A 13,549-nucleotide genomic window follows, 5' to 3' on the forward strand; every position below is an offset into this window, starting at 1 on the left:
GCAGGCCTTAATATAACTGCCTACATTTTCCATAGTTTTAATAATACATGTTATGTTTTTCAGTGGCAAATGTGATAAATTGAAGTATAAGTGCATTTGTTTAATTCACCATGATTTATCTAGGCATGTCTCTTTTAGTCTTCTGTTTCCTTTATTGAGCTGTCTGTAATCTCATATTTTCTGACTCCAAGATTTATTTCTAATATGCTGCTTGCAGGAAGGTAGTTGAGAATTAATGACAACGTTGAAAGGCAGGTTAGCTTTTTAGCTTAAGGCATACAGTAAAGGAGTCAGAATATTATTTGTGTTTCAGTTTTACTCTTCATGCTTTTTTAGTTATAAACTTATGGTGAAGATACTGTGTTTTCTTTATGATTTCGTGGTAACAGCATACAGTTTAAGGAAAGCAAAAACCATATAACACCAAAACAATTGTAGTTGTACTTCTGAACACGAAAAGAATTGCTTAAAAGATGGTGTAGATTTAAAACTGTGTTCCTCAAAATGTTTTATCCCGGCTATGAGTCAGAAAAAAATATGGAAAATACATTTTCTTTTTTCCCTTTTTATTTATGTGTTCAATTTCATTGTTACAGCTTCAGACTAATAAGTTTTCTGCAGTCATGTGGCCTTCCGTAGTGCAGTGGAGAAAGCTATTTAAATATGTAAAACATGACAATGATGACAGTCCAAAATTCTTCTGTGAAATTTTAAGACAGATTTAAATGTGTATTTTGGAATTCTCTAGGTTTCAGTACAATTATCTTGTGTTTGAGGTTGTGACGGTGAATTTTGTGCCATGGATGCTGTTTAATATCTCTATATATGTTTTTTCTCTACAGAAATACAACTTTGTGGGTGCCCTGTGGGGAGATGCATCTGTGACATGAAATATGTGTTTGGTCATCTACAGTCTGAGGCAACAGTGTGTGGGCTATATATGACAGAAGAATTACTTGTGGAGACAGTCCAGCTGAATGGCTACATCATAATAAAGAACTGGTTTAAAAATGTTAATGTCTCAAGCCAGTAATCCAAGTTTGGGAAAGCCTAGCAGCCCAACAGTAAAAACAATTAATTTTTTGTAAACGTCGGTGCATAAAGAACAAGCAGTTGATATATATTTTACCATGTGTTCCCTGATTGTTTAGCACTGAATCTTTCATTATACTGAAATCATGGTATGAGGATTGGTGGGGAAGGTCCTCCCCCCATCCCCAGCACACGTCCAGCAACTAGAGACTGTGTCAAGATGACCTCTGAGGAGATGACAGCATCTGTTCTGCTCTCTGTGGTACAGGGTAAGGTGATAGCTGCCCAGTCAGCTGGAGATGAAAATACTGAAAATGCTTTGGACACCAGTGTTATAAGAAGACATACAGCCAGTTCAGGAAGGCAAACCACACACAATCTGTCTTACTTACACAGACTTGAAGAAGAAAGTCTTCAGGGCTCAGTGCCCAAAATATTCCCTCTGGCCAAAGAACAACTGGCTAACGACAAGAGTAATGAAAACTTCTGGGAGAGGAACAGCTCCATCTCTGATTCAGTGGAATTTTTTAACATTAACTGTAACATTGTACAGAAGAACTACAAGAGCAATATCTCCTGCAGCCAGTTGTATCAATCTTGTGGTCCTTTAGCAGGGGAAGAGACATGCCTGGAAACTGGAATTCCTGTTTCTCTGGAAAGAGCCATGCTTGCTGAAATTCAGTTGAAAATGAATGGACCTTCATTAAGAAGCCAGACAGCAGTAAATAAGAATGACAGCAGTGATCCTGATAAAGTGGCCTTTTTTCACTTACATTGTGCTAGTGAAAGGAATATATCAAAGGCTTTGTGTGGTTTACACAAGAGCTTCCTTTTGGATGACTGCTTGCAGCCCATGAGTGATGGTGATGGTAACACCACTGGTTCCCCAGCCTGCACTTGCAGCATAATGCAGTTGACAAATAATTGTGAGAATAAAAATGGACAGCAGTTGTATGAAGATGCTTTAAGGGATAAGTTCTTATGTCTGGAAAGAGCACCACGAAAGGTTAAAGTGGCATGCTCAGGTCACAACTTCTGTGGAAATAACTTTACTGGAAGGATGCCCTCAAAGCCCTTTCTGAGCCATTTTGAGGACTGCAGTGATAACTGTGAAGAAGAGCTGGAAGAGGATTTTTTTAGAAACAAAAAGGAACGTTCGACGCTATTAATAAGACGTTTCTGTAAAAATGATAAAGAGGTTAAAAAATCAGTTTATACTGGAACAAGAGCAATTTTTAGGACTTTACCATCAGGGCACATTGGAACTGTTGCTTGGAATTATGTTGAGCAAAGGAGAAGCAACAGTGGCATGAACCTTTCTAGGATTACAACAGAACAGCTAACTATAATTCAGTCACTAATAAAATGGAAATTTAATTCCTGTCCTGAGAAGTCTTTATGGTATGAGGTAAGCTTTTCATAGGTTTTTTTTTGTTTGTTTTTTTTGGGTTTTTTGTGTTTATTTTTGTTTTGTTTTGTTTCCTTTTTTGTTTTGATAATGTGATGACCTTTCCATTAAAAAAGTGGCTTCAACTAGTAAATACTTAGTTACACTGAAGGGGATATTTCACTTACCCACATTGAACAACCTTATGCTAAACACTGCTTTTCAGAAAAAATACATTGCCATCTTCTAAAATTCTTTTGGTTTAATATAGACAGATGGTAAATATGTCTATAACTATTTGTATATAAAATTTATACATATATATGCCTATACAGTATATATCAGTATAAAAATGTGTATAGGTAAATATTTATACCTAGATTTATTTATAAATTTATTTCTTGATAAATATTTTCTTATAAAAATATAACACACCTATATACAAGTCAAAAAGATAAATGCATTTTATAGATATTTCTATTTTAAACAGAAAAAGTATGTAATATACCTTTATATTTTTCCATATATATGATAGGTGTAAAATTATTTATTATAATTCTACACAATTGAATATATATAGCATATATGGATGTATAAACATTTGATGGATATAGTAATAATATAGTTGTTCCATAAATATAATAAAAGCATTATAGATGAGACTGTTAGATTACAGTGAAAAATTTGTTGCTCAGGAAAAGAAAGTATAGTGTTTCCCCAAGTTGGAGGTATTTCTATTTCTTTTACACCTCTTTTACAATAATAAAACAAGTAATACTTGAATAGCGTACATTAATGTGCTGATATTGCCCTGGTTTGTGTTCCCTTAAGTTACGTAACACAGTGAATACTAAATTTAGAATGAAATCATGAATGTATAAATTATTATTATAGAAATTACATATCATATTCTTAATATTTTAAGATTTTAAGCACATTCTTAATTATTTTAAGTAGTAAAAGATTTTCTGCACTAGTGGAAATTAAATAGTTGTTGATGTAATCTATAAAAGATTTTGACCACTGATTACTGAGCTTAGCAAAAAAAGGAGCTGTAGTTTTCTTCTGTTAAAATGTATGAATAAGCTGGAGGAAGGGGAAAAAATAACCAAGGTAAAGAAGTGTGTTGTCATATAAGCTATGCTTATAAATTGGTCCTGAATAAATGGAAATCTCTTCTTCTCGAAGAAATTTCTAGCAATTATTGCTCGGAGTCTTCAACAACTTCCAGTAGGAATGAAATGGAAGAAAACTTACATATTCATCTATCATTTACATTCATGTGATATCACATTATCCTACGGTAAAATTGATCAAACAAATATGAAATTTTGTCAGTGATAAGGGAAGAGAGGACTCTGACTCCATGACAGTTGTGCCCTCCTGTAATAGACTCGTGTCCTTCTAGAAATTAGTATTTTTCCGTTTAAGTAGTTAATTGAAGAGTTCTCTAAACGTGTATATGTCAGGTTTTTTACCAGGTTGCAGAACTTTGTGGTACTGTTGATTGTTGTGAAATTCACCACACTGCTCAGTGGAAGTACACACTTGCTGGGACAGCAGATGCAGTGAAGAGGGCATGATCACTGTCCCACAAAGGGCTGAATATAATTCTGTAGGTTTACTTAACATGGTGTATGCATGGTACATTTAAGTATCATTACAAATTTTATGGGGGAGAGATGGGGCAGTGTTTTGTAGCTGAGATAGCTGAAAGATGTGTTTATATTTTTTCATTGGACATCTCCAGTTTGACATGAGTTCCTTAGGTTCTGTCATGCTTGCCTGTTTAACCACTTTCCACTACCGCTGTATAATATTGAATGTACAGCATTTTGTGGTGAGAGAGCTTTAATTTGAAGATTTTTTTGTAGTCTATGTATATGAACTCAGAAATAAAAGTAGTAAGTACTCACTGAATAATTATTTAATTAGAAAAAGTTCTGTCTCCAAGTCAGCAAAAGATAAACAGGCACTGTAAAGCACTTTGCATAACTACAATGCACAGAATGGCACATGGTCAGAAAAAGCTTAAAAATCACATGTTTCTAAGTCTTTCTTCATCCAAATGGACACTAAAACTGTTTTTCTTCTTATCAACCTCTGTATATAATCTCCTTATATACAACATGCATCAAGTTCTCTTAGCATTGTTTTCTTGTTATTTTAGTATAGAATATTGTTTTTGTAATAATATTTGTATGGGTTTATGGCTTATATTATAAGCATTATAGATGGATTTACAGAAACATAGAAATTAACTTAATGGATGTGATAAATATATGGGCCTATTGAATGTATGCACTGGGTTAAAATAATTTAATGAATTATGGGCATTTGTAGGAATCTTTCATGCTAATAATCAAAGGAAGAAGGAAAAAGTAATAAATGAATGTGGTAATTTGTTCTTCCTTTCCCCTTATCTCACCCTTTGAGCATGCATTCTGTTTGGAACAGCTAAGTGAACAGTAGTTCTGTTCTTCAAGAGGAAAAAAAAGTTAGAGAAATTAAGTTTTCATAGCAGTACTGGTGCAACATGGAACAATAGAGACCTTTATATTTTAAAGTAGGAAAATGTGGGTCTCATTTGTGCATATCCCTTACATAAAAATTCTAGCTCTAATAAAGGAAAGGCACTGAACTGTTGTTTGGTTAAGTGATTTTTTCTTTTTTCTTCCTCTACTTAGGGAGGTGGGCCTAAGGATTTGCACTATATTGAAAATACATGATGTTACATTTTTCTTCATATAGCATATTATTACTGTTGATAGATATTTCATATGCAGATTTAGACTCCTCTGAATTTAATGTATGTTTTGTATGAAGAGAGAACATCTTTATCTTGAATATTTTTTCTAATTTTGCACTTATTTTTTGTAGCTAAATACAGTGCAGCATTTCCCCTGATCATATTGGTGTGCGTGACGGGGCTGTTGTATCTGTTCAGGAGACACCTACCTGTCTGTGTTGGAACAGAGCAAACCCCTCACATAAGTAGATATTCAGGGAGTCACAAGTGCAGAGAGTTTGCCCTAAAACAATGAGAGTGCAGGCTCTGGTGTTGGCTTTGCTTGAACAGGGATCCACGGCTTGGGTTGAGTTCAGCTGCACTGTGCTAGCAATCTGATTAATTCCTAGTCAGAGTTTCTGGGACCTGTGAGATGTAAGGTTCACAGAGCTGAAATACACTTTGTTTTTTGCTGGTATGGTGGTGATTTTGCCGTGGTGGTAAAGTAATGTGACAAAAGTGAACCTGTCCACCATTGACTAAGATAAGAAATCTGGGCAGCTCACTAGACTTTCACAGAGTGATTCTCTCAAGCTATGTAAGTGACCTCAAGATCTGCAGATGGCAGCTGCAACAACATAGTTGCAGTGCATAATAGCTAAATTCTTTAGTTAAGCTTATTTTGTAGGCGTCAGTACTATCTCTGCTGTGTCATTACATTCCTGGTGCCAGCAGTTTGAGCTTTAAGAAGCAAGAACTCTGCTGCCTTGCTCAACTCTGCTCAGATGGAAGTTAGCACTCTAATATACCTGATGTTCTTCATAGTTGCTAAGTTACTAAAATGCCAAATACTAATTGGGCAGCAATTAAAGAAAATATTAATTGCTCCATGTCTGTTCCCATGGAGAACAGTGATTCCGTAATAGATTTACCTTGTGGGAGTTTTTCATAATTCATGCAATGGTTTGGTATAGTACCTCAGCATTTGTTAGCATCAGGTTTTTTCCCCTGTAGTGTCCATGGTGTTTTTATGACTCCTGTGTTAAATAAATGTAATGCAAAGATTTGTGATATGCATGGCTAATGTAAGAAGTTGCATGTTAAGATTTCTTTATTCCCATGAAGTTGAGCTATAATCAGATGGTGGTGTCTGTTAACAAAAATTTCAGGGAGAAAAAAGATTTGGAGGTAAAAAATGTTGATTTTTGTAGACATTTTATAAAAATCTATATTTTAAAATATTTATTAATGTGGAATATAAAATAGTCATTTTGGATAATATTTTTTAACAAATAGAGCTAGGCAGAGGTTTTCTGTTTAATATATAGTATTTTAATTGTTGTTAATAATTTTTAATTCTTAATAGATTATTAGTTACAGTAAACATTTTGTAATTAATATAAATATTGATTTTAATTTTGAACCTGTAGAGAGATCTCAGTTCCCTCCCTCTGCTGTCCTCCTCCCTTCCAGAGCTGTATCAGCAATTCTAGTTGGTGCGTGCTCTTGTGGCATTTCTGAAAATACAGATTGAGTATTTCACTATCAGTCATGGAAATAATGTTTGCTTAGGCTATTTCAACAACAGTTGCATTAACCAAAATGCAGGAGCTCAATTTGGTTGTTTTTCTCACATGTTGAGTTAATTGTAACCTTAACTTGTCAATATTTATCAGAATGAAGAGTGCAACCCTCTTTTATATCTAGTAGTATTTTGGAAGATACACTTTTCCAATGTATTCAAAACATAATTTATATAATGAAGAGGCCCATATTGATTCTTAAGAAGTGAAAGAAAAACTTGCAAGCATTTGATTACCCTGTGTGCTAATATGAATTAGCAGTACAGAGTCCCTGTTTGTGTGCTGTGTTTCAGTCACATGACTGATCTGAGCTATTGGACAGAAAGCTTGTGGAGTGTCCACATGAAGTTACCTGGACACAAGTCTTATTAGTAAAGTTATTCTGCCAAACTCTCTGAGATTCACAACCCACAAAGTAGTTTAAAAAATTTAAATTATTACTTTCACTTCTGGGTTGTTTTTAATTGTTTCTGTAGGAATTTCAGGTCTGGGTTTGCTGTCATACCTTATTTCTGTTAGAATTATGTGCTTTTCCCACAGTTTTAGTTTTTTACTTCTTGCTACATATTTGAAAAGATGGAATTCTTTAAATGGACTTTTACTCTCTTCCTTCACAGTTTTCCCTGCATATCTGAAATGTAACATTTTCAGGCTAACATTTATGCTGTACTTGTACTTGTATTTAACAAAAAAGGCTACTTCGTGATTCTATGGTGTGGACCACAGGCAGATTTGAGATTTTTCAGCTTTCCATTTTGAAATAAAATTTCTAGTCTAGCATGCTGAAAGGAATTTACAGGAAATAATGACATAAAGCAAATAATCTGCAAGTGGTTGGAGTGTTTCTCCACTCTAACAATAATTTTTTTATCTGACTCTGCATGAATATTTTGCCTGTTAAAATGCCATTGTGCTTTTTAGACATAAAGGTGTATTTACTTATGGTAAAGTAGTTGGTAGGTAAGGACAAACAGGTTTTTATTCTACCTGGACCCAGTATTTCTCATTTCTTTGTTTAAAGAAAGAAGTTAATGAGCAGAATTGACTGTTTGGAAAAAAATCAGGGAAGCAGGAGAAGAGCCAAATAGGCATGAAATTATGTTTTCCCTTCAGTAAGTACTGTAAAAATAAATTGAACTTTTAAAAATGAAGGTCTATACTTGTATTTGCTTTGGGTTGAGTTACTCCAGCTTTACAGGCTAGCTTTAAAACTAGAAAACTTACCCTCTGTCTGTAGAAGTCATTTTACTGCCATAATGTGATAGGGTTTGAGCTAAATTGCTTAATATTTTGTATTATTTTACAGTTGCCTTATACCTTTAACAACATTGGGCCAAATCATGAACAATAAGTTTTAGCTGTGACCACACTTAGGTATTTAGAGCCAATAGTGTGGGAGTCTTGGCAAGAGCATTATATTATGCTTTCAGTTTTTCCACATTTTCTGACTTTCCTTCTAGTGACTGTTCATTAACTGTAAAGCAGCATGAAGGTCTGGTTTAGAAAATCTCCCTGCAGCACATTAAAGGGTTCATTTTAGAGTGTTAGAGTTGGACACTTTTCTAAATTCTTTCTCAGTTGAAACTAAGTTATCTCCATTACCTGTATGAACTGTTGAAAAGTTGGGTTGTTTACTCTGGTGTAAGTTAATAAAAACTGTGCCGTATAAACATGACTCTCTTGGTGAGTGAATAACTAAAATCTGAATTTTTGAGATTTCATATACATTTTATTTTATCTTGCTTTTCTACAATCTTTCAGAATATTTTTTAAAAACTTTTCTAAAATGAAGTAAGCTTGGCTTGACAGTCATTGGTGGGCATATACCTTACCAGTATGATATTTCAAGAACAACTTAGAGGAAAAATGTCTGCTGGAAAATTTTACTTGCCACAATATCTAAACCATCCTCCATGAGATATGAGGCTATTTGGTTCTTCTGTGTGTGAAAAGTGATTGGATAATGTACAGTTACGAGCCCTCTGGTCGTGAAATTTTCTTGAAAATATGGACTAGTGGCAACCTAAAAGTCAAAATAAAGATTGAATATAATACAGCCATTAAGCACTGTCCAAGTATGTCCACTTGGTTGGGCTACCAAGTGCCAGGGGGTCAGAGGGTGCTCCCACACCCATCAGAGCTAATGGCACCAGGGCAGCACGGGGACCAGGCTGACTCAGGGCAGTGTGACAGCACACAGCCTCCATCAGGAATGCTGCAAGTGAGGCAAACAAACAGCCCTGGCATTTGTAGCCACTTTTTAATTTTCTTTCTTTTTTAAAATTTTTGTTGTCCTTATAATTTCACTAGGCAGTGATATAGTTAGACACCATTATTTACCTGTAAAACACACATAGCAGACAGTGCTTCTATTGTCCTGCAAATCGTGTGAAAGTAAAAATTTGTTTAATATTTTCAACTGTAACCAGATATGTTAATTTTTGAACTGAGATGGAAGACTTGCTTTTAGTATAGAAAATACTGGAAGATGGAGACCTACAGGGAAGGTTGCTGTGATAGCACAGAAGCATACAAAAGCAATGAAAAAGTTTACTTTTGTCTTGAAATCAGCACCTGCACTTGTTGCAGGACTCTGAATACTCTAATGAGCTCTCATGAAAGTAGGGTTTTTTTTCTCTTAGCTTTTCCAGTAACTGTAATGCCTGTTGAGTGTTGCTACCATTTGGACTTTGAATCCACAGTAAAATAATGTAATCTTCTTTTAAGGTGATTAAAAGTGATTGTTACGTACTGGTTATTTTCATGCTAGTCTCTCAACACTGTAAATATTGTTTTCGAGCAATCAGCATGGATACAGGCCTTCATTAGTAAATAGTGGGCAAAACAAAGGAGGTATTATTAGCTGCTCCAGTTTCATGTTACAGCAGTCATAGTTCTTAGAGTGTTTAGGAATTCGCTTCAAGTATTAGAGAATGGGTGAAATCCTGGTCATACTGTAATCTTTTAAAATCTCCTATTGGGATAATGTTACTTGGAGGGAGAAAAAGAAGCATGTGCAGAATGAAGCTACTGGTTTCATGTGAACCATAGTTTATGTCAAATGTTTTAAGAGACAGACGTGTGCCAGGATGACAGACAAGCTTATATTAAGCACTATTAAAACTACAGTTTTATACTAAAAATAGTCCCTATATAAATGTATATTTATTGTAATATAAATCAGGTGGGATCATTAACTTAATAAATAAAAGTTCCCTCAGTCCCCATCAGTTGTTTATGCTGCTTTTTACTGGTCATGTTATCACAGTGCTTGGAAGCCCTGCTCCTGGACTCGAATCTGTGTCCTAGCTGTTTTACAAACAAGTGATGATCTCATCTGTTCTCTAGACTTAGAGGCAGTCAGTTGTTAGTGAGCTCACTCAGAGTTTGAAGATAAACTTCTCCCAAACACTCTCCATATGCTGTGGCTAGATTTCCTTTTATCCTCAGCAAGCTCAGTAGCTGTGTGCTGCACTGTAGTCTGCAGAAGAGACATATCCTGTAAGTTTCCAGTGAAGGGGAAGGGGGTGGAAACCCACCTTCAAATTTACCTACCAATTATTAATATTAATGTTTAGGAACTTTGTAGTTACAAGCATAACAGCAAAGAAAAAACCAAGTTTTAATAAAAATGTATATAACCAATCAACTATGAACTACTTCTAGGCTGAATAAAAATCTGAATGATAGTTCTGGATGGTTTGTCTTTCAGCAAAAACATAAGAATGTATCCGAGGCCTGGAGAATTTTTCTAAATGTGATTTTGTGTTGAATCAAGAAAAATACTCCTTAGAGCAAACTGTCCTCCATCTCCTGATTTAAATCCTTGAGTAACTTTGCAGACTTAGAGCATCCTGCAGCATGCTTGAAGCCATTATAGTTCTGACCCTTGCATATGTGAGATTTTTTGACTTTATAGAAGCTCATTGCTGTTGTCATGGGAGCTGTAACATTGGACTTCCTGTCTGCTATTTGCAATCTTGGGAGGCTGCAATTGCATTGGTGGCTTGTGTATGTCAATGTATGCATTTTCAAGGGAAAACATGTGATTTCATGAGCATTCAGAATATTTCCCTTTCAAGAAAGTAACTTGTATTCTGGGTTACCTATATGTCTTTTTGAAACTTATCTTAAAATGCAGTCAAGAGAAACTGCAAAAGTGCAAAACCTTTTGCTATGTGATCATTTCATTGAGATGTAGTGATTTACTGTCAGCGTAAAGGAATTTTTGGTCTATTCACACCAAGTCACTCAACAGGGTTGGGGCTGCAGAAAAGACAGAGGTTATCTATAAGCATGAAGTATAGCATGAAGCATATTTTACAGCAGTGTATTAATTTTCTTGTTTTCTGTAAGTACAGAAATGGAGAGGTTTGTTTCTTTTTTATTGTTTTTCTTAACCAACAGATTGTGGATGAACATCTATTATAGTTTAAATGCATTTGAGCAACAAAGTTCTTTCATCTTTAGTGGGCATTTGTGAATCATTGCATATCTAATTTAGCTTGCACAGTGATTCTTTGCAATTGGTTTGTAAAAACTGAAATCCAGCCTTTGTAAATGATGATCACTTTTGAGTCATATTTCTTCTAGTTTTGAATAAATTTCTCATCACACATTGGTTTTGCCCAGCTGTTTCCTGTTTTTCCTCCCAGTGGTTCAGCTGCTGAGGAGATAAATGCATCAATGGCTTGTTTCAGAATTAAATTACCTTTATAAAATGATGGAAGAGTACAACAAATATGTTGGACACTATTACAAGCATGAAGTTACGCTGAAATTCAAAGATGAAGTACTATTTGCTATACCTAGGCGTTTCATATATTTCAGGGCTTTTGCTACACCAGGAACTCACTTGATACAGAATTACCAGAATTACCATCGGAAATACCAGGATAAAGCTTTGTGTGGGGAATTTGGGTGTGTGTGATGGAATTTTCAAGCAGTTCCAGGTTTTTGTGTTTGCATGAGGATATTTTGATTTATCTGGTATATCATCTACATAATTACCAGACTGTTACATCATATTTGTCCTGTTCTGCTACCCCCAGGTTTTGGACTGCTTTGGATAGATAACAGTTTCATTTTTGTAATCATACAAATAACTTTGGAATTTTAAAACTGAATTTGATATATATTTTCAGAATGAAGCAGGTCTGGTGTATCAGTGAAGACAGAGAATAGTTGGTATATTACCTGCCTATTAGAGCTGGCTTGTTCAGTACACTTTGTTTCTGTTTTGTTCGTGGTGAACTGACTCCATATCCACATAGAGACCAGCTGTGTTTTGTCCTTGCTTCAGACATCTTTCTTCAGGACCTTTGAATGACTTAGTTACTAACCCAAAAGGTGTTTATATAGATAATAAAGAAAATATTGCTCCCTGTCTTCAGATTTGAAGTAATTTCTGTGTAGGATTGTAGAAGGATCACCTGTTGCCCCAGATTTGTTTTGCTCTAGAATAGCAGGCTGTTCTGTGGCATCCAGCTGCACCTGTCCCTTGTGCTGTTTTAGTCCTCCCCAGAAAGCTGAGTAGGCAGATTTTATTTAGTCTGCACCCTCTGGCATGATAGAAAAGCACACAGAGACAGTTGGTAGCATGTCTTCTCCCATGGTCAGTCCCCTGGACTGAGGGCTTCAAATATTCTTTACTGTTGGGTCACTGAGTTTCTTACCAGTGAGTAGCAGAGGAAGGGCTGGGTCTGTAGTGAAGGCCCCAGCTCCAGAACCTCAGGGCATGCATTTGCTTCCTTGGACAACGTACCTCAACTATTTTATTTACCCATTTGTAGGGTTATTCCATTCCCATTTTAAGGACTCTGCAGTCTTCTACACATGCCAGCCTTAACAGTATTTACCTCAGGATATAGTCCAGCTCTTGCCATTTGAAAAAGTTTCACCGCTGCAGTTTGCACTCTCTTCATTTCTCTATGGCTTTTCCAGGCTCCTTCTCCCTAGGTTCCTTTTGGTGACTGACTACAAGATCTACTCTCTCTTTCAAGGCTTCCTGACCTTGGAAGTCTCCATGGCAATTCTCATTAAATTCAGTGATAGGAAGGGGGAAGCATTTTCCTCTCTCCCTTGAAAATTCTAGTTATTTATAACTCTCCTAAGTAGCGTTGCTGTTTTTACAGCAAGCCTATCAAATGGTTTTCTGATCTTGTCTTCTAGTGCCATTCTTGAGCTTACTTTCAGCATGCTTACTATTCCCTACCCTGGTGGTCTTGATGGGGTCTCCTTTATTCTTAATTTTCTTTATAGAAGGCAAGAATTTCCCAATATATTTTTCTTTAGTTCTCTACTATTAGATAGTACTTTTTTGTAATATTCACGGTCTACGTTCAGCCAAGTCCAGTACTTAAGGCTGAAATTCCTTCTTCTTGAAATTGCATGGTATTAATGGGCATTTCTACTTATAAAAGTCCAGCTTTGTAGAGCTCACATTCCCATGCGGCATCTGTTGCATTTTTAGCTATTATATGTCAGTTTAAAATTTTGTTTTGTCCTCTTGTTTTCCATATTATTTTTAGGGATTTTTTTTTCATGTGAGGTTCGGTAAACAGCATTCAAACTTTACATTGGGTGATTGATATGCAAATGGTTGTACTGTTACACTTTAAGACTGCAATTTCCTTTCCTAAAGAGCTGGTATTTTTGGCCAAAGTTAAATCCAACTATGATAGAGTATAGTACGTTTGTAAGGGTTTTTTTTCTACTGTACTCATCAGGAAATAATAAGTATTTGCTAATTAATATTTATATTAGGCAGTGATGACCAGATTCCCCTAATCCTTGCTGAATTTAAATTCCACCAGTCTG

The 13,549-nt window shown here is 35.4% G+C and overlaps 1 protein-coding gene across 1 annotated transcript in view; it reads left to right on the plus strand.

Moving 5' to 3' along the window:
- The first annotated feature begins 910 nt into the window (after nt 1-910).
- Nucleotides 911-13,549, plus strand: part of PLCE1 (phospholipase C epsilon 1) — a 116,117-nt gene continuing 103,478 nt past the window's right edge. Inside the window, exon 1 of the mRNA XM_059477058.1 lies at nt 911-2,440. Coding sequence (XP_059333041.1) covers nt 1,184-2,440 — 1,257 coding nt within the window. The 5' untranslated portion in view covers nt 911-1,183. The remainder of the gene's footprint in view (nt 2,441-13,549) is intronic.

This window comes from Ammospiza nelsoni, chromosome 8 (assembly GCF_027579445.1).
Source record: "Ammospiza nelsoni isolate bAmmNel1 chromosome 8, bAmmNel1.pri, whole genome shotgun sequence".
Taxonomy (NCBI): Eukaryota; Metazoa; Chordata; class Aves; order Passeriformes; family Passerellidae; genus Ammospiza; species Ammospiza nelsoni.